The sequence below is a fragment of the Lissotriton helveticus genome, chromosome 7 (assembly GCF_964261635.1).
Source record: "Lissotriton helveticus chromosome 7, aLisHel1.1, whole genome shotgun sequence".
Classification (NCBI taxonomy): Eukaryota; Metazoa; Chordata; class Amphibia; order Caudata; family Salamandridae; genus Lissotriton; species Lissotriton helveticus.
In genome coordinates, this window is record NC_136068.1 from 765,609,463 (window position 1) to 765,631,954 (window position 22,492).

The 22,492-nt window shown below is 42.9% G+C and overlaps 1 protein-coding gene across 5 annotated transcripts in view; it reads left to right on the forward strand.

The window, feature by feature from the left end:
• The first annotated feature begins 3,617 nt into the window (after positions 1-3,617).
• The window catches only part of FNIP1 (folliculin interacting protein 1), a 333,439-nt gene continuing 314,564 nt past the window's right edge, over positions 3,618-22,492 (forward strand). For 2 of the 5 annotated variants that reach the window (XM_078653128.1, XM_078653132.1), the window contains exon 1: positions 3,657-3,853. In XM_078653128.1, coding sequence (XP_078509254.1) covers positions 3,765-3,853 — 89 coding nt within the window. In that variant the 5' untranslated portion in view covers positions 3,657-3,764. Of the gene's footprint in view, positions 3,854-22,492 lie in introns of all 5 variants that reach the window. The other 3 variants (XM_078653129.1, XM_078653133.1, XM_078653134.1) reach the window with 3 other exon arrangements.

Sequence of the window (22,492 nt, forward strand, 5' to 3'; positions counted from 1 at the left end):
CGAGGAGTCAGGAAAACCCTGGAGTTGGTCAAGAGGCATTTCTGGTGGCAAGGCATGGCGGCTCAGATAGGACAGTATGTGTCGACCTGTGAACTGTGTATAAAGGGTAAACCTAGCCGTAGAGCCCCTCAGGGTTTGTTGCAGCCACTGCCTAATCCCCCACATCCCTGGCACACTGTGACATTGGATTTGATAGTTGATCTTCCAGCTAGTTTGGGGAATACTGTCATTCTAGTGCTGATTGACTCATTTTCCAAAATGGGACATTTCATTCCATTAAAATCTGTGCCCACAGCCCCGCAGTTAGTGCAGATATTTAATCAACATATAGTACGTGTGCATGGAATTCCAAAGGGCATTATCCCCTACAGAGGGTCACAGTTTGTATCAAAATTTTGGAAAAAATTTATGCATAGCTTAGGAGTGGACACACGATACTCGACCAGTTTCCATCCTGAAACAGATGGCCAAACAGAGAGAGTAAACCAGGAATTGGAGCAATATCTTAGGCTCTATCTGCTGGAACAGGAGGGCAACTGGTCGGATCTGTTGTGGACAGCGGAATTTGCATACAACAATGCGGTGCACGATTCCACTGGTTATTCTCCATTCTACCTAAATTCAGGCAGGCACCCAAATATGGTTGTAGGTAGAACAGATGATAAGGTCCCAGAAATCACTAAAGTCATGTCAGAATTGAGAGCGTCTTACAATCAGGCTCAGGAGAACTTGAGTAAGGCTAAAGAGTCATATAAGAAACAGGCAGACAAGAAAAGAAGAGTAGGGCCAGCTTTTGCAGTGGGAGATCAGGTATGGCTATCTACTAAACATTTAAAGTTAAAGGGGAATAGGAAGTTTCAGCCAAGATTCATAGGTCCGTTTAAGGTCTCCAAAATCATCAATTCAGTGGCTGTGAAACTAAAGCTCCCTAAAACCTTAAAAATCCACTCAACTTTTCATGTTTCACTATTAAAAAAGAACCCAGAAAATGCCAGGCTCAGAAACACCCCATCACCTATTAGGTTGGAGTCAGGAGATGAATTTGAAGTCAGCAGAATTCTGGATTCAAAAATAGTCAAAAAGAGACTGTATTACTTGGTGGAATGGAAAGGTTTCGGTCCTGAAGAAAGAACTTGGGAACCATCCACAAATGTACATGCTCAGAGATTGATCAACAGTTACCACAAGGCATATCCAAAGAAACCCAAGTTGGGGGAACCCATTTTGGAGGGAGGTACTGTCAAGACCGCTCTGGCTATAGTAAAAATGGACAAGACAAAATGCAAGAAAACCCTCCAGAGAAAAGCACCTTTAAAACACAGACGTTGGAAACGACAACATGTGGTGTCCGTTTCTTTCCTTAAACAATGCTTGTCCAGCATAGGCGCTCCTGATCAGAAAATGGTGGGCGCTCTGCGCCGCGGCGGAGTCAGAGGTTACCGCTCTAGTGTCTGAGGCATCGCTGCTTCAGCGGTAAGGCGCGCGCTCTGAATTTCAACTGCGCACTTCAACTGTAGTCTGACAGCAGCAGCAGCGTCTTTCCTGTCTTCGTCGTTTCTCTTCAAAATATCCAGGTTAAAGTGTCTACAATTATCGCATGCGCAACGTGGGAATCAAAGTAAGAGAACTCCTAGCCAAGGGTTTAGTTGGCAAACATTTTTCTTGTGGAATATTCGAAGTCACCGTGAACGTTGCTTGGTGAACTTTTCCTGCAATAATTCCGTCCTCAGTTTTCAAGTCACCGGTTCTTTTATTAACTGAAGTTTTTCCTATTCATGTCATAGCGAGTTCAAATACCCATTTCATTCTTAGTGAGTGGTTCAACTCCTATAACCTCAACAAGTCATTTTCAGGTAGACTTACACTTGCCCTTCATGACAAGGAACTAATTAAATAGAGTTTGATTGAAAGACTTTATTCAGTTGAAGGAAATTATAAACGCCACCAGAATCTGTGACAGGTATTTAGGAATTTAATTCTTGTGTAAATTTAGTTTAGAAAAGTATAGATATATGTTAATGCTAATTGTATTATATATTACAGTACCACAGATTCTGAATAACCACAGCAATATTGGGAGAGCAGCATTAGCCTTTGGTTCTTGGGGTAAGATTTAAAATTTTAAATGCAAGGTTGAGTAAGTGTATAAAATTCTGGTTGTGGTGTAGTACATGTGTTTTTTCCTACAGGGCGCTACCACAAGCCTGACGGAACCAGCAGAAGTACCACATCCAAAAACAAAGGCTGTCTCTCTCTCTTTTGTTATTTTCTCCACTACCCCTTTCCCTTCTGCTTCTGGGATTGCCTCATCATTTATTGTTGGGCGGTTACTGAGGTGGAGGGGCGTTGGGATCAGCATCGGCTCCTGTGGATTACAGGCATCTTGACAGTGTGTGGGTGTGTGTGGATCTGGGTGTGTGTGTGTGTGGCTCTGGGTGTGTGTGGCTGGCTCTGGGTGTGTGTGGCTGGCTCTGGGTGTGTGTGGCTGGCTCTGGGTGTGTGTGTGTGGTAGTAATTGCTGTCTGCTGAGCTCGTCCGTAGGGTACAATAGGTCTCACATTTACGAGAGATTAAGCTAATGTAAATGACAATGCCATTTATTTATCTGTTTTCAAAACCAACACATAAATACAAATTAATTAACGAATTGAGACCCATTCTGTTACCCACCCCCTTTGCTAATTAATCCTGTTAAATATGTTACCTGGCTAACGCACAAATAAGCAGCATTATATTTACCATTCCTTTAGGAACTACACAAACTCTTTTATGCTTTTGTCACAGAAAGACATAACATAAGCACATGCCATTAGTTTAACAGCCGCATTTAATACTGACAAAGACAATAGACAAGGTTAGTTTATTATTTTTCTCTTTAGCGTTTGCAACATCAAGCACATTAGTTATCCCGCGTGTACTGATAAATGTATCCTTTAAACTAAGTTGATTAGTAAATTCACCACAAGCATATTAATTACATTATGATTATGGGAGATTAACTTCGCAAGTTTGAACAAAATTTTGTTCTTCACCTTGCTTCATCAATCATCACCTGCATCTTGCTTAGCCTCATGACATCTATTTACTGCTCAGTACCAGTTTCGATTGGTACATTCCTATATAAACGATACACATAAAGAAAATTGATAAAATGCATAATAAACGGTAATTAGAAAACAGATGCCCGCAGACGCGGTCAATCTCCAGGAAGTATTTTTGTGAGAAGAAAAAAAAAAGTTGTTAGAACAAAACATATGAGCATTTCTCATCCGATTCGGCATGTTAAAATCACCAGCTGACGCGAAATTAGTTTAATGCCACATATTCTAACACGTCCTAAATATATGAACGAAATTACTGGTCGCTTATTTGAAAGAGCAAAATTCCTTTAGAGCTTACTTTCTGATATGTGCGTTGTTAAGGTGTTGACGCGCTGTATGAGCCTTCTGTTTTGTTAGCGTGCCCTTTGCTCCCTGTGAACAGGAGATGGGATGACCGCTCTCCTTACCAAGATGGCCGCCGCGTTGGTACGTTGACGGATATTCCGAGACTGGCATTTAAAAGTCCTTTCTTTGTGTCAGTAGCTGGCAGTGGTTGCTGTTGTGCCGCCGCGCCCAGCAGCTGGGCCCGCCCCCGTGGCTTGCAGCCGTGTCTGCTCTCTGTGACTAACGCCTGTCATATGACTGCAGGCGGATGAAGGCTGATACGTGACCCAGCGCGAGGGGACCAGCCACGGCGTTCGCGCCTCCTGGAGGGGCACCAATATGCCTCCCACTCTGTTCCAGAAACTCTTCAGCAAGAAAGGGGGGCTTACCTCCCCCACAGGCAGCAGAGATCAGGAGTTCATCTTCAGGTAACAATACAGTGTGTAGTCCCCCCCCCTCTGCATTAGGAGATGGGGCCTCAGAAAATAACTTGCGAGAGGGGTGGATGACTCCATTCGCCCAACGGAAGCACAGAGTATGGGTTCATCTTCACTTCAGGGCACAATTTTGTGTCCCCCTGTAGATGGGTGCGGGAGTTGCTTTAGCTGCAGGATGCGGGCTCTCGCATGAAAATGAAGTGCAGGGTGTTCAGAGCCAAGCTCACCAGGACGAACTGGGGCTAGCCAGGATAGCACCTTCCGAGAACATCTGGGATTGGTAGCCAAGTGTTGTCCTACTAACTGCTCGACACACGGCATGCACCTTATCTGCTGTGATGATGGCTGAGTTGTGTCAAAGGCTGGTTAGGTGAATGCTAGGGTATGAACAGCGGAGACCACAGTGTATGTTCAGGTAACTGCACTGCGTGTTGCCACTTGTGGAAAGAGGAGAGGACTGTGCTACCTGAGCAGCAGATGCCAAGTCTACAAGTTATTTATTTGACAACAACGCACCTTGTTACTGAGGTGGTGGAGGGTGAGCTTCAAAGTGCATCCTTGAGGGTCAGCGGCGCGCTCCCCTCTATTTGGCAGCTACAAAGCAGTCCAAATAGTTTTCTACGGAATCATGCGTGACTAGATGTAAAATGCCATTGCACGAATGTCACTATTTGTCTTTGCAATAGCTACAGGACATAGTGTCAAGATGACTTGCCAGTCACATTTAGTGTGTGTGCGCGCGAGCACGTATCAAGTAAAATGCCAACCATTTCATTAACGTCCTGCATATACCTCTCTACCTCACTGTCTTTGTTGGCTTAGAAATACGAAGAAAAGCAGACTAGTCGTAGACATGTCATCATATTTCTACTATACGCCTGCTTCTTCTCACATATGTAGTAGTATTTTGTGAACCAGGATAGTTTGATCATATTCGTGCTCTTAAGAGTCAACTGTTACCAAGTTTGGTTCGCGTTCTGCAACGCAGCTGCGCCTCTCCACTTCGTTTGTTATTGTATGCAAATAGAAGTACTCGCATGTTTCACGGTTTGTGAAACTGTAAACAAAAAGTGCTTCTTCCAGCTTTATATTTGGTTAAACGTAGAAAGATACCTTAGTACCAGTCATAGTTGTAGAGAAGTCTTGGTGCTGTATTTTTTTATATTTTTATTTGTACTTCATAAAATGTATATATCGTGTTGTCATGCTGCTTTGTGATCTGCAATGACAGTATTGTACAAATTCTGTAAAAGCTCTTACGTTTGACATCTACTTGGTACTTTACTCAGTGTTTCTCTTTCTTTTTGTTAAATCTGTCCCTTTAATGCACTGAGAGGCGCTAGAGTGCCGGACAACATTATTGCCGCACATTTTTTCTGTTCCGTGCCCACCCCTGCTTAAAAAAAAATATATTATTCTCCCATTAATCCCGAGGACAGACGATCTATAATCAGTTGAATTGCTACAAGGAATCCCGATGTACTTAACGCGGCTGCTTATTCCGTACCTCGAAATCAGAATAGCCGGAATATTATACATTTGAAGTTTGTCATTATCGCTCCAGTGCCGAATAACTCCAAGAAAACCTGTTGTTGACGGAGACTTCTGGAAAGCTTACTTCTGGTGTGCCCAGCAAGTGCATGTAATCAGCCCAGTCAGTTCAGAGGTGGGGGAACGTGTATAAGCAGTACTGTTCCATACAGAAGGGAGAATTGGTGTGTGTATCATTCATTACAGAAGTAATATGTATACAGATACAGAGTCAACAACTGTAAAATAATTTGCAGTAATAGCCTACGTAAAGTAGAAGACTGTCTCTGTTATCACTAGAAGTTGGCTCTTTACATCTCTCGGGCATGCGCTTTGTCCAAACGCAATTTTCCTTTTTATAGTAAAGCAAATACTTGAGCATTGCAGAACTGACAGAGATGAATTGCTTCACAATGGCCAGTCTTTTAAAATTACTTTTATTATATTTGTGCCTATCGATGTAAAGTGTTATTCATGATTGTATGTATTTTGTATAGCCCGAGGGCTAAAACAGCAAATAATAATGGTCTATTGCCCTAAACAAATATATCACTATCAAGTAAATTGCAGTGAACTAAAGTCCTTTAATACATTGGTTTAAAGCACATTAAGTAAATATTTTTAGAATTGTGAGAGCCCAATTTCTGATAGGGAGACTAAGTGTATGTGGTTCTCGTGGCAGACGTTCTTGTGGGTTTTTGTGTGCATAACGAATATTAATGGGCATGGGTGGAGGCCTGTAGCACCCTGCAGTTTAATGGCTTGCAGGGGAGAAGACTCCTATGCAAGGTGAGTATGTTCAATCGAGGCATGGTAAACAATCAGACAGAAATAATGATAAAAGTTAGATGATTTCCAAACCAAGATAACAATACACAGGCTCCCCATCCACTGTAGAAAAGCTTATTTTGACAGTGAAACACATTCAAGGCAAATCTGAAAATCTTGAGGGTTACTCTGTATGTGACAATGTGCATGTAATGGGAATTCCTGAAAGAGCGATGAGCAATATGGAACCGTTGTTCAAGAAAGTAATATCTGAACTGTTTAATACATCTGAGATATCGAAGCATTGTACTGGACTGTTGAGCACATGTGTGGATCTCTCACTCTGGTTCCATTCAGCTTCCAAACCAATTATTGTTAAACTCTTCAGCTAAAAGTGTTGTGATTCTGTCCACCTACTCATGCTAGACTGTCAGTAATATAAATGTGTCTTTTTCAGACTTCGCACTTTAGTACAACCGGCCCTCTTCTACCGCTCGGAATTGGTAATTTTGGATGACCATTACACTTAGCATAAAGCCGCCTTGCTGGCAACTGCACATAGCACTTTATTTTACCTGTTGTACAGTCATATAAGATTCTTTCCAATTAAACCTGCTCTGGCAGGGTTGTACTTTTGCGATCCTTGCACACACAAGCTTATGAGACTAATAGCCTTTAGCTACTCATGTTGGCAATCACATTCTGCACTTTATTTTGCATGCTGTACGGGCATATATACTCCTCTTAACTAACTCTGCTCTTGAACGGTTGCACTTTCTGTGGTTCTTGTGTATATATAAGCCTTTAGTTCTCTATATTTTTAAGCCTTGGCTCGCACAATTATTAATCGTTTTTAGCTTCCTCATCAGCCTTTTGCATAGCTACTGCACACCCCTTTTAGACTCACAAAGCATTTATTAGCAGCTCCAGTGTTTTTACTGTAGCTGGACATGATCGATCCTGTCCAAGCCTCTCTTGCACGAGTCTCGTACTTTTGTTTTAACACATTCATGACCTGGTCCATTGCCCCTCCCCCTTATAAAACATAGCTTTAGTTCGACTACCGTGTAGTGTAGGACGGAGGACTTAGCCGTGTTTTTGAGAGTAGCTAAGGTGCTTCACTGTTTGTCCTCTAAGGCGTCTTGGGCTAAGCTGATAGCACTTTGATTCCTGAAACCATTGCAAGAAGGCAAACAAGCAAAAAGGGCTTGCGTTGACAGAAATGTCTTTTTCTTGGTAGTTTATGTATTATCTGGGGCCTGAACTATACATTGAATTGCACATTGGTTACATATGTAGGGAGTTCGATTGTACTGTGTGCTTTTATTATTGGCTTTATTGTAAAGTTGAATCAATACATTTGATTTGAAGCTGCCTAGAAATATTTCCTCTCTATTAAAGCCAAATATTTCGATTTCAAGTATGCCATCAAGTGTGCCTTTTTAGTTTTAGCAAAAGTATGTGTAAATTTGGATAGTCAGACTGCTTCTGTACCCCAGAAGCTGCTTTGATTTTGTAAAATTGTAATATGTATTCCATTTACAAATGCAGTAAGTGGGAACATAGTCTGTGGTGTAGTGAGCAATCCAACAAATCTCCAGAACGTGCTAAATTCTTTAGTACAGCGTTATGTTTCTTTTGCTGACTGTATTTGAATATGCTCATTCAGGGTAGGTCATGCCAATCACAGGGGTACCCCAACCCATAGTGTACCCTAGTGTATGTAGTTGTTTTCACTGTATTCTAAGTGTCTGTTTCAGTATAGCACTGGGCCTGGGTAGGCAAAGCCCCAGGGTCTGTAAGTCAGTTACCACCAGTACCAGTCAAAAGTTGGGGGGTGCCCAGGGTACAGGATGACTTTGCAACAGTCTGTTACTCATGCAGTCCATTCCTAGAGACAATATCAGAAGTGCTGCTCTGAACAATTTTCTGTCAGCCAAAATGCCAAATCAGCTCTTAGTGTATGTTATTTCTACTTTGCTCTAATGAACATCATAAATAAAGTGCAAAATTAGTGCAGTCTGGGTTTTTACAAGTCTTTTTAAGGAAACTCTGTATTTGAGACTAACATACACGCAGGAAATGGTTTTTATATGTTTTTCTCTACAAAGGCAGATATTCATTTGCAGGCAGAATAAGATTTTCTTCTAGCTGTCAGTAATAGTAAACTTTTTATGCCTCTGTGAAATTGCATGTGGAGATATAACTAGACTAGAAACAACATTTTGGCTCGCATTCATATGCACGATTCTGAAAAGGTTGTTAAATGGGTCAGCAGCTTAATGCACTTGTTACAGAATTATGGTGTATAGTATCCTAGGCAGGGAGCACAGCCTTTCACCCATTGGTGGTTCATGAAGTTTGTTTGAATGATTGAGGCCATGGTTCATTACAGTAGAATGACACACCTTTCTACTCTACATCTGTTAAGACTTATAGTTCTGTTCAAAGGCTTTTGAAGAATGAGGCCATCATTACTTTCACCCAGGTATTTTGGCTGCTGAAAGCAGCCAATATCTCTGCATAAAAGTGTGGACCAAAATAAGGAATTTTCAGGAGAATTTGACCCAGAGTTAAAGATTTTTCCAGCAATTCCTAGTAGACCCTCAGTGTTCATCTTATAATGGCCTAGATTTCTTCCACCGCTGGTATCAGTAATTCAGTTGAAAATACTGATCCGTTTCATAAGCCGCTCATCGTAGGTAGAGGTGGAGTGGAGAGCTTGATAATTTTGAATATGTGTCTACAGATAGCAGTATGTTTGCCTTTTAGAGGAGAGATTAGCTTTATTAAGATGACACAGCAAGGAAATTAAATTGTTGCCCAGCGACTAGCAGCGAGATTCTACTGTACAGCATTGAACCCCTTATGCCAGAAGTTCCTTAACTAGATAGGTAAGGAGTCTGTCAGACCATATTAGGAGTAGTGGAATGACAGGAACCAACAGCAAAGTTGAGTGTGGGCTAGGTCATCGACTGTCCCCTATTAGCATCACACAATGCAGCGTGGAGGGGTAGAGAAAGGTAAAGAACATTTGTGTGTGAATGGAATGAATGAATGCATGTGTGCGCTTAGGACATTGTTTGGGAAGTAGACTACAGCATGTCTGGGAATCGCAGTTTTTAGAGTCTGGTCTTGTATGATGTCGTTCCCCCACTTGTTGACCCCACAGATCCTTTGGCTTGTGTTTAGTATCTGGAAAGCACATATTCTGTGTGAGGGAGGCATTTCTTTATTTTTTCTCAAGGGATGGTGTCAGATGAAGTATTTTGTATTACCTAAATACTCACAGCCAGTTTAACTGCTGAACAACACCCATCAATTTACTTAACCACTTGTTAAATCATACCACACACGACAGACAAAGCATTACTGGAAAAAAACATGCCTTTGGTAGAAACATATTTTGTTAGCGTTTCTTAACTTAAAAACTACACATACTGATGTCGGCACAGAGTAAATAAGACATTTAAAAGTGCGCCAGAATTGTACACCAAAACCCCAGTGATTGAAATGGATGAATTCCCAATCTTAGGGTTAAGAGTGTAATCTGGAAGTTCTCTGTTGCCACTGTAGGAGAGTAAGGTCTGCAATCCTATGATCACCCAGATTTTTGCTTTTTGCTTCACTGGTTTACGACTTTCCCTGGCTGTGGGCCTGCTAATCAGACCCACAGCCTAGCTGTTCTCTCTATTCCAAATTGTACCCAGGTACTGAATTGGCACTGGGCCCTCTCTAAGTCCCTGTACCCAGGGCTGAGATGCACCCAGAAGTCTCCCAGGGGCTGCAGCAAGTATTATGCCACCCCTGGACTGACTAACCAAACAGACACAACTGGCTGCTTGACAGCTGGGGGCAAGGTGGTGTACTCACCCTTTGCTTTAGATATAGTATCCCTATATCTAAACCTAAATGGACACACAGATCTCCTATCAGTCACTCCTATGGCAGGCCTTAACAATCCTGAAGGCAGAGTGCTTGGAATCGTGTGAGATAGTGCTCTGGCATGAGCTGAGCCTGTCTGCGGCTTTCGGGATCCATCCCTTAGCCGTTTCCATGATATCGCATACCATATACTCTTAAGTGCATTATAATCCTCGCGGTTATATGCCAACTCTGGTATCGCTTTATCAAAACATGTCGAGTAAGGTGTCATACGAATTGGAATACTAACCCCTCGCCAATTCTGGCGACGGGGTTAGCATTCCACCCTTCTAGAGGGACACGACATGTATGTAACCTGTAACCCCGGTTAAAGTCAGACATAGCCTTAGCTTCACAAAATGGATGCTGCCACCAAGACACAAGTCTGCCCTCCTGCTGCTGGGAGTCCTCCCAGAGCAGGAGGCAAGGACAAAGGGTTTCCTGTCAGGGGCGGTGCCAGCACCGTCCCAGACAGGATTTTGTGTATCCTAGGTAGGCAGGGCTTTAGAGGAAGGTGACTGCAAGTGGCACCCCGGTGCTCACTGTGCATAGGCCGGCTGAAACCAGTTCCAGGGGCACTCCTGCCCCTGGCCTGGGGAAAGCCCGCCAAAGGAGAGGGGTGTAACCACCCCCCTCCTAGTCCCACCCATAGGGCAGGACTTAGTCGCATGCCAGCCCCTTTTTGCAGGATAAAGGTAGGAACTGGCCCCCTTCCAAATGAGATCATCTTTGAATCCTGAAACTACTTTCCACGAAAGGAACTCAAGACTTCTTCCTAAGATTTCTCCCTTGTGACTAAGGAGTAGTCACCCTGCAGCAGCAGGCACCAACCAAGCATCGCGGTCTGCTGTAAGTCTCCTCGCCGGATCAAGACTGCCCAGCTCGACGAGAACCGGCTTCCCTGGCACCTCTGACCTCTACCTGCATCATCAGCCCAGCTGTGATTCGTGGGTGTGACGAGACCTCGAGGGACCGGCCATCTACCAAGACTGCACGACGCTTGACCAGCACGACTCCCGAGTGACCCTCGACCGAGTGCTTTGGGGTAAGAGAAGCCCCAACCCTGAGCAGCTCCAGCACCGAAGTTCAGCTCCCCTGCATCCACGAGATCTGCGTGGGGCCCTTCTGCTCTTTGCTGCTCACCGCGTTGTCCAGGTCGCTTGCCCGTTGGCTAGTGGCCCTCTGACGACGAACTTCAACGACAAACACCGCTGGTCTGGTTGCTCCAGACTGGCCCTTGCTTCCCTCCTTCAGAGAAGTACCCTGGACCCTCCTGGTCCACTCAAGACGCCATTTTAGGTCCACCGCGTGGGCCTTGCATTTGCCAAGACTTGTTGCCCAATCCTGGGTCCAGCGACGTCGACAGTAAGTACCTTCGTGGGACAGCTCGCACCTCCATCCTGGTCGCCGACAACGCCTCCTGGTCCGAGAGACTGCAGAGCCCAGCAGCGCCCACTCACCTGGCTGAGGTGACTTTGTCCGGTGCCATCCTGGTGCCCACCTAAATCACTGGCTAGTGATTCAGAACTTGGTCCCCTCTGCTTACAGGTTTCTTCTTCCCTGATCCAGGCTTGGATCACTCCGAACTCTCTTCACTGGCCGCCTGCCAGCAACTCTTTCTTCAGGCTCCTGGATCTTCAACGAGGGTTTCCGACGCAACTTCAACCCTATGCAGCCGCAGCCCCTGGGCTAGGTAACCTGAGTACTCCGGTGCTCCAGCATAGTCCAACACCCTAAGTGTTCGGATCCACTCTTGTTTTCGACCCACCTAGTCGGGTTCGCCCGAGAACAGTAACTTTGCAACTGCTAGCCTCCATGGACTTTTTCCCGCCTTACGCGTGAGAGTTCCCACTCTGCACACGACGTCCACAGGCCTCCTGCATCTAATCCCAGTGTTTAGAATTGTAGGCCTAGCGATTCCTGAGTCTAGAAAAGTACTACTTACCTGCTAGCAAGTTCGCATTCCACTTACTGTGTATATGGTTTTTCGTGCCCCTAGGGCATTTGTGTAAATTGTGCGACTTAAAGTATTTTCGTAAGAGTTTTGTTGTGTGCTTAGCTCCCTGACTCATAAAGAGTTCAGGGTAGACTTGTTATAAATAAATATCTGTTTATTTTCATAACAACTTGTGTGGTGTCCTTTCACTTGGTGTTCAAGGGGTAATGTGATGGTAAAACAGCTGGCTTAACACGCCCTCTAGAGTCTTAGCCTTAGACTGCTCGTATCCATGCTACTAGGATAGCTGGTCTATAAGGTTGACTTACAACCAATCATCAATAAGGGTTGTTTGGACTGATACATAGTGATCACTAGAATAGTGAGCACTGCATATCAGGCCAACTTCTCACAGCCACCACGACAACTATTCTTTCTGAGGGCCCCTCTTTCTCTTTCTACCAGCAATGCTTTGGTGGTTATCCTTGAGAGAGAATTCCACTGTTAGATCTCATAAGCAGACACTATTCATCTGACTGTTCCTGTAAAGTTACTGAGCCTCATCTCTCATTTTCCTCTCTTGAATGTGCATACTACACACCCCACCTGTTAATAATGTCACATTTAGGTGAGGGTCCACAACGTGAAGTTTCATTGCCATTAATTTTACCTTTTGCGACCAACATCTTTGCTAGGTATTATTCAGGATCCCCAATGTGAAGTTCAGCAAAGGAGGGTTAAGCCCACGTTTCTCTACCACTGTTTCTTTGAGTGTAATCTCATTGGCCTCTTCTTCAGTGCTTGACATTGTATTGCTAATGCGCTGGACCTTGCATGTGATGCTAGAAGTTTTTGCTTCTGGGATCCAAGCATATCTCAGTCTGCTCTTAATTAATTCATGCATGTCAACTTTAAAAAGACCTTGCAATCTCATACTTCAGTGAATACACAGATTTAAGATGAGCTTCCTCAAACAGTTCTGTTTACTCCGTATCCATCACATACAGTTTATATTTCTCGATGACCCATGATTCTAAAAAGGAGAGATGAGTGTTCTTGATACACTTTTTGTCGCGGTTTTCTAACTGGGCAAATTACTGCAAAATAGGAAATTCAAAGAATCGTTACTCTAAAAAGGAGCTGCATAATGTCAACAATAAATTAGCAGCCAGAGAAGGCACAGGGTCCTCTGATCATCTAACATTTAGTGCAAAAAAATAGCTTCTTAAATACCTTGGTTAAACAAGGTCAAGTTAAGTATATGAAACCGTTGCCCTCTCAAGGCAAACGTTCCCTTTGTAATGGGATACATAGCTGTGCAGACAGTGCTCCCAAACGTTTTCTTTTTATGTATGCACAAAAGGAGGTCCATGACACTTCACCTTTTTGAATTGGTCAAGAATTGTATCTTTGTTAAATCATATTTCTTCATTGAAGGTTGTATATGTCTACAGCTGATCTAAAATAGTGGCATGTGTGAATATCTATCAGAGAAAAGCAGTAGCTAAGCTCGCCCTTTTTGTAATGGATCTGAAAGCAGAATAGAATTTAGTCTCCAAAGAAATATCTATGGTTCCTGAGAGAGCAACTAATATTCTGAATATCTAGTACAGGCTGTGTTAAGTCATCATTCAGGATTACACCCCTGTCCGGTTTCTTTTGACAATCATCTAGTTTAAGCCATATCATCGTTGGGACCTAGAGTCTATAACCTTCATGTGATTTCTCTCTACAGCATGGAAGGAAACTAAAGGGTGGTTTTTCCAAATGACTTGCAGTTTACACAAAATCGTTTCGCTCCCTTTGAAGATATGACCAATTAATCTTTCAAATTCTCTCATGTAAGTGATGCATCTTAATATGAGGAGTGCTCACACAATGGTCATTATTCTTATGGAACGGGCATAATTTTAATCAGGTAAAAATCTAGGCCTTATGACTAGGATGTTATTTCATAGTGATTTAATCTTTTCAGGAGTCAGAGTTATACAGTTACCTTCGTGCTGCAGTAGACTGTGGAGTGGAGGCTAGATGTGGCTACTGCTTTTTTGTTTCCACTTAATATGAATTTGTATGGCAACAGAGTGCTTAGTAAGCACGTGCTGCTGTCACCCATTAATGCACAGTGCCTACTGCCATTGTCTCACGCTTATGTTTGTTTTTAAAACATGTGCTCGGAGGTATGACAACGTCTTGACACTATTTACAGTGTGCATACTCCAGTGTATTGACCTGCTGGCTTTTTGGAAATGTGTGCACTTGTGATGCTTTTATGAGCTGACCGTGTCTATCGATTTCCCAGATCTGCAGCCCTTCATGGGTTTGATTTTATCTGCCATTTTAGCTCATGCTAATTCCAACATTTTACCCACATGTAGACTAGCACCCGCAATATTCTGTTTTTTTTATATATCGCAAACCTCATCGATAACTATTATAAATAAGAATATGACTCTTTGTAGAAAAAAAACCTCTTCAAGTTGACACCAAAGCTCTTTGTGGTGAAACCAGAGCTGGATTTACGCTCGCGCTCTCTGGTGTGTATCGAGTACACAAACGTAACAGCGCTTGATACTGCTCATATTTCTTTATTTTGCATGCATTTTATTTATTGTTCTTTACATGTTCATATAACCAATGGAAGGTAGATCTCAAAATCCTTAGTGACATCTAAGAACCATGCCGACTACTAAGGTATCAATCATGGAAGCATGAGGGGTGAATTTGACCTCACTAGGTTCAACCTATAACTTGCAGACTTAAACCAAGGCTGTGGAATTGGTGACCATGGTTCTAATCCTGCACGCCTCATCTATTTAGCACTGCAATGTGTAATCATGGTAATTTCTGCACCTCCGTTTTCTTAACTACCAAACCTGGGAGCACCTAGAGACTGGCTAAACACTGGTAGTGAGTGATAAGTCTCTCCCCAGCAGCCATTCCTTTCATGCTTTGAGTTAGAAATATTTTTAAAGGATGTGACCACTATTTTTTAATTTATATATATATATATATATATATATATATATATATATATATATATATATATATATATAATGTTTGTATTGGCTTTTAAGCAAGAGGCAGACCACTCGCAGGGTTCATGCAGATAGACAGCAAGACCAAAATAAAATATTTAGCAGCAGCCAAAACGTCAAACTTCACCATGAACAACTGTTAATCTTTTCTGGTAAGATGTCACACCATGAACAACTCTTGCTTGTCACTTCCTCCTAAAACAAAGAGCACCACCCAGCAATACAAACTGTAAAGGTGTCTTAATACACACTGTGACCAAGACTCTTCTGAACCACTCCATTCTGGAGATTCTAGGAGATCTCAACATCCAGATAGACAAGAAGAATCTAATTATAACCACGGCAATCGCATCAAATTCTGAGCCCTTCAACCTCCAACAAATTGTTTCTTGGTCATTTCATTGTCTGACTCGCTTTGGATGTCATATTCGCTCCCCTGAGGTAGGCCACTATGACTGATAATGCTCCAGGAAGCAGGAATGACAACACCATTGCCTTCGATAAACCCATTAATAAAAACACTTCAAAGATTACAACCACCACTAACATCAACAATTGCATCTACAGGCAACGGGTAAAAACTAGATGTCGTAAAACTCGACTCCAATCTCAAAAGAACCACAATACATAGGCAACCTCATTGGCCAACTAGATACTGTTATAAACTGCATCCACTGTCAACCACACAAAAAAACCATTTGGAATAATGAAAACTCAACTCTGTGTACTACAGTGCAAAAGGTGGGAATCAAGGTGATGAAAAAGACTAAATCATACAACTATATAACAGAGGTCACAAAACAATAGCAAGAACCACAAAAAGGCCATATTACTCCATATGCATTATTGAAATGACCTGCCCATCTAAAGAATGGCACAACATTCTAAAAAGATTCTATAATCCAGAAAGCCCACACGCTGAACCAACAGGATCGTAAGCCTTATGTGACAAAATCTCCATGGAAATGATCTGAAAAAAATTAAGGTAAACAATTACATTAGGGAGAATACATCTAACACAGCACCTACACATGGCTCAGCCACGACAAACAGGGAGAACACGCTTCCGCCACTAAATGCTCCCCTCAGAAAAAGAATTCAACAACATTATCGTTGCAAGCAGACATTCACTATCACCTTCAGACCCAGCACCTTCAAAAAATCACTACCCTTTTCTTTCAACATGTGCCGTTCATTGTGGTGTACTTTAAATAACCACTCCATCCCAGATACTTCAGAGCCAGCCTCCCCAACTGCTGAAGAGGGGAGGGTCACCATGACCCATTCAAGGCTTTGCCTCTCTTGAGTAATGACCCTCCGCACACTCAACCATGGTAATAAATAGCATATTACACTCTGCACATCTCTCATATAAATTTAGAGAGGTCTGTGTGTCCTTTTCTTTCTTTGCACATTTATATTAGTCACGGTTACCAAATATTCATTAGTTTAACTGTTCCAGTTTCGTTTTTAGGTCTCGACTGGCGTGGCTGCACACATGCGCAGCTCACTCGGCGAGATTTTATGTTTTTGAGGAGCTTTCAGTAACAGGCTTTAACTCCGCCCCTCTTTCCCATTGGCCGGCGTCACCGTTTATGCTAAACGGTGGCCAGCCATTGGGAAAGAGCTCTTTGTGACCTGTTCTTTTCTCTTTTTGAGCCGTCCCACTTGGACGGGCTCACCTACCTTCCTCCCGTCGCAAAAGGTATCATCTCTTTATGAGGCCATGTATTTCAAACACATGGCCCCATAAAGACAAGCTCCGGCGCGGCATCTTGTATCCCTTTTCTCCCGCCCTCCGACTCGCCCCTCCCTGCTCTCACCCTCCCAATCCTTGTTAAATGTTTGCTTTCGGTTTCATTCAGGGCTTCACCCCAGAGCGGCTCTCCTCCAACTGTTCTTTCCAGCCCTGCTAAGAACTTCTTCAAAAAGGCGGCGGCGGCAGCTTTGTTCGGCGAAAAGAAGGACAAGACCAAGTATTTGGATACTCGTAAGTGTCCTCCCGGCGTGGGATGATGGTGACTGAAAATTATATTTTAGTAGCTTTTCATTGGAAAATAACTGCTAAATGAGAGGCACGGTTTAGCTCTCATATCAAAGTGAATGCACTTTGACTGATTAATGGCAACGCGCTTTATCAAAATTTCCATGGACAACTAAAATATGCAATATACAAACAGGACGCATGTCGAGTACATTCATTTAGCAACTAGATTTCATCCTACTCTCTTTCATTGCACCGTTATTAATTGGGCTACACACGTGCACCGCAGACATACAATCCCCCCGTGACCTTGATAATAAAGCTTAAATGCCATATATTGCAGAAAAGCATCATATATGCGTCACGTGGGATTCAAATGAAATAACTTGCGTGACGCCTGGATTCATTTTAGTAGATACAACATACTTATGGCCCCAATTAACCCCAGGTGTCGTCAGCTGAGGGGTTGGCAGTTTTTTGTTTTTTTTATCTGTGAGAGGTGCATGTGACCCTGGGGTCAAGTTTGTTTTGCAGGCCCGCATCTGCACGCTACACCTTAAAAGAAGCACACAGCGGGGCAATGCATAGGCTTCTGTTCTTGCAGTGTGTGTGAACCGCAAAACCTGCGTGCAGTTGTTAGTACTCGCTGCGAGAACCGAGTGTGGCGATTGGATGACAGTAATTGCATTGCCGGCCAATGACCGTGCTCCTAAAAGGGAGTCTCCTGTAGAGGAGTGTGCGAGCAGCGCCTGCGAGCTTCACTGCCACGAGGACCCATTCGCCAAAGCAGGAGGCAGCATGGCCACAAAGACACCCGACCCAGTCAGCAGGCAAGTACACTAAGCTGTCCATTGAAAGTAGAACCAGGAAATGATCAACAGTGGGGTATATGACATAAGTGCCGCAGGCGGCGTGACCCACCGGCCAAGGTCCCAATCTAATGTAGCTGAAGATTATAAAGAAAGGTCCCACATGCAAAGACCAGAACAATGTTCTCAACAGCTTGTCTTCAATTACTGTAACATACTCTGTATTGGAGTAAACCACTTCTAGAGCACCTACAATAGAAGTAAAGCGCAGGGACCAACACCAGCTTCAGTGTATGGATTTTTGAAGCATCCTGCAAAATGTCATTTTGCAGATTGGGTGCTCCTATTCTTTTGGCAGTATTGATTTTTTTTTAGGCTGTTTATTGCAATCTGGCAGACTCTTGTGGCCATTTATTGTGACACACAAGAGAGTTTTCGCCAGTGGCCTTAATGTAGCAGCTGTTCTTACCAGAGAGTTGAAGGCCATTCACATATGCTGTGTGTACTCCCAGTGAGCCCCCAAACCAGTTTCACACTTCCTAAAATGCACAAGGTAATTCATCGAGGGGATCGGGTAAAAAGTCCAATCTGTCACCAACAGAAGTTTTTCAAACTTCCAGATGTATGCGTTCAAGGTACCAACCAAACTTTAAAAACAATTGATTCTACCCAGACTCCTAGATTGGAGCACACTACACACTGCCCCAAGAACCAAAATATGTCAACACGGTAAACAAAACACGCCTGTATTGCTCATAGGGCCTAAATGAGCTCACAAACCACATGTTGAGTTAGTAATTAAGCCTCTGTGGTGTATAGCACTTTATTAACAAGCATTTCCAATGCAATAGGTCTCGCATTTGCGAGAGTTTGAGCTATTTTTATTGTAAATGACATTGCCTTTTATTTATGTTTTGGTTTTTGAAACGTAAATAAAAGCCATTGTCATTGACCATGCCAATAGGTCAAACTCCAGTAAATGAGAGACCTATTGCATTGCAAATGCTTGTTCTATTGGGGCAATTGCTCAGTAAAACTATAAGCAACAAATGTGTAGCATGAAGCAGAAATACAGCTTGAGGAATTGATCAGCTTATTCATCAGCAAAGTTAAACTAACCATCAGGCAAAGCAGTTTGTGGTATTCTGTGATGCACCCCGTCTAAAGTCTTCGCTTACACAGTCTTCCGAGAGAGTTTTTCATACCATGTCGCACTTGTAGCACACACTTGTGACAAACTAGCACGAGTGTTGGCGTGCACGGCGTCATGCGGAGCAAAATACGCCCATGAATATTTTAATTCATCTAAACTGGAAAGGTCACATTTTAGGTAAATATTTGCTTTAAATCACATGTTAGTTTTCCCACTGTTCGTTCTCATTCTGCAACTAGCCTTTCGGCAGTTTTTTTGTGTGTGTATTGTATAAGAAGCTGTACTTCCTAGGTTAGCGTGTCTCAAGCTGTGTTTACTCATTTGATTTGTCTTTCAGTGGGAGCGGAAAACCTAATTTGCTAAAACACACTGTATTTTCCATTTACATCATTATATGAAAGGCTGCAAGGATCCTGCATTTTTGGCCGTGATTGATGGCAGTAATTCGTATTAATGCGTGATTTCAATTGCCATACTCTTATAAAATGCAATTAAAACCATTTGACTGTCGGCGGAGAGCTTATTTGTCTGATTGAAGTCCTCGACAAATGATATAAATAAATATATATTACGTGTGTTTCAGTATGGAATTCTGCATACTCATTTGCATTACCAATCTCTACTAATTTGTATATGTAACACAGCCTTTGGAGTAATTAAACTTAGTTAACCTTGAATGAGGTAAGTAACTTGTGTATTTTTTTTTCACAACAAATTTTTTATTAATTGAGTATTTTTGATAATCAAGTTTACATAAGGGCATTTTTGTTCCCCAAGACCACGTGTATCTTACACCCAAAAAGAACCTCCAAAACCTAAGCCTACTGTACAATTTTATGCATTAAAATTAGATGTAGAAAGGCCTGAAAAGCCCTTAAAAAAACCTGAGTCATAAAGCATTAGTTAAAGCCATGTTTTTTGTGTATCTAAAACGGTTGCTTGCTTTGTCCTAATTCGTACAATGGTTTGTATTTTTTTTTTCTGAATATTTCTGAAAAGGCTTTGGTTTAGCATTGTTTAACCTGTTTTCAAGATCTGCCAATGCAAAAAAATGATTCACATCATAGTGGTGCTCTTAATCTGCCGATCGTTCCTAATCGTCTTCTTTTATGTGTTCCGGAGTAGCGTGCTACTCACCGAAAAAGCGATTCGATGCCTCGTCAGGGGTACTAAGCGCTATATAAATGCATTTACAATACAATGTCCGTTCTCAAGAGTACCAATTACCAGTGAGTTAAACGTCAACCGGCCTCCTCTTACTCTTCTGTTTTTTTTCTGCCTGTGATGGTCACATAGCCTAACTTAGTTATGGGGTGCATGCTATGCTACTATATCCTAGGTATTTTAAAAACCCAATTATTTGAAAAATATCAAAAGCATGCAGCTTGTATAATTGAAACCTACACTTAAATTGCACAGTGCCGCTGCCTATTGCCATAGGCCCTCTACCAGCATGAGTGGTGATCCAAGCAGAAGCTTACCTTTCTCTGTTAATGACTTTTGAAAGGAGTATCCACATAGTCCGTCACTTCCTTGGTCAAAAGGTTTTCAGGCTGACGTTCTTATTTCCTTATTTTTTCATACCAGCCACTCAAAAATCTAACCCTTCCTCATGGTGCGCCATGGAAGGGGCACACGCTGGGTATGTTTCCTGCCAAATGCTTCAATTACTACACTTCTCAGTCCACAGCCAGCAATTTGGCAACCGTGCAAGCACACAGCATCCTCCTCCCCATGTGGTGAAACTGGTTATTCCTTGTAATCCCATAGTATCACCTATCATACTGCTGTAAGCTACGGCCCATAACACGATGACCCAAGTGGTCATCACACACAGTATTAATACACTTAAAATAGATTCATAAATAAAAACATCACCCTTCCAAATAGGCACCCTACAGGGTGTATTTTGATGACCATGTGGGTAACTGCTTCAACCACCCCACATAGGGGTCGTAAGTGCTGTACAATCTATTACTGTTAGTAAATTCTCATGTATGAGAACATGACCGCAATATTAATTACTTGTAAACATCGACTTTCTGGTTTGGCGTGTAACACATATTGCGGATTAACTGCACGTATTTGTACATTTTTCTTACTTTCTTCTCCCACTTTTGTACAGGAAGCAGGACATGAGCAGAATCACATGATTTTTTTTTAGTTCTGTGTCAGGCTTTTGCAAGACTTTTTGGCAGTTGAGGACTTGACTCTATCATTGTCACCGGACCAACAAGATAAACAACTGCTGTACTTTTTTCAGTTAAACAAAAAAGTATTTTCAGTCTTGCAACTGAACATTTACTAGCACTTTGATATGTTTATGTTCAATTGTCGTTTCGTGTACTACTGTTTCTTTCTGTTAGGTTTTGTTGTTTATTTCATGTTTGTGTTGTTACTTTTTTTTTGTATACCTGTAAAGACTTTCACAGCTTTTTTTTTTTTTTTTTATTTATTGTGCAAGACATGTATAACACAGAGGAATCATAATTTGTACACTGCGTCACGCCAACAACCCGGAGGCAGGCCGCTATGGTGTTCACATCACATGTCAGCAAGGAAAGCAATGGGTCAGTCCTGCCTCAGCGGGCACTGGATCATCAAAAACATTATATAAGAAACAGGATCACCATGGACATGAGCAGTGCAGATCGTGCACGGTAATGATCTTACATTTTATCAGTGCTGCAGGCGACAAGTGAATCTAAGGGTAACAGGTCCGCCTCAAGCATAGCAACAGGACACAGCCTGCTGAAGCGGCAGAATAAAAGAAATCGTCCACAAGCACTGTTTACACCCAACTTGTCCCAACATACAAACGAAACAACATGAACAGTAACCATCGGTGCAGTCGAGAGACATCGAGCATGCAATATCCACCCTCGTGTATGGCCTTACGCATGTGTGCCATGTAGCCGCGAATGAGTGTCTAACAGTGGCAGTATCTGTAGTCGCGCATGTGTCAGGGTCCAAGCGCTGAGCCAGGGGAGGGGGGGGAGAAAGGGGAAGGAGGGGGGGGACTTGGAGGGGGTCGTGGTAGGACAAGCCAGAGGGTCACATGGCCTCAGGGGTGGAACAGGGCAGGCCCGAAGGGTCGCATATAGGGAACATTAAGGGTGGAAGAGATGGGACAAGTCCTGTCAACAAGGAGGATCACACCAGCTCCGCGCATCCAGACAGTCACATCATACCCCTTGCACAGAGCTCTCAACCCATATCATCTGACACACCTACATCAGACAGATCATCGGAGGCTACCGATCCCAACTGCTCTCTGGTCCACTGTAGGAAGGGTTCCCAGATATCTTTGGGTCTAGAGGCCGCTGGCATCGTTTCCCAATAATTGGTCAGTTGCGTGTGTCCGTATGTCACATCTCTAATCCAGTCTGCGTACAATGGAAGGGCCCTCCTACCCCAGTGCAGCGATATCTGTCGTTTGGCATATAGGAGGAGCATAGCATGCAACTTTCTATCGCAAGGCTCCGTGT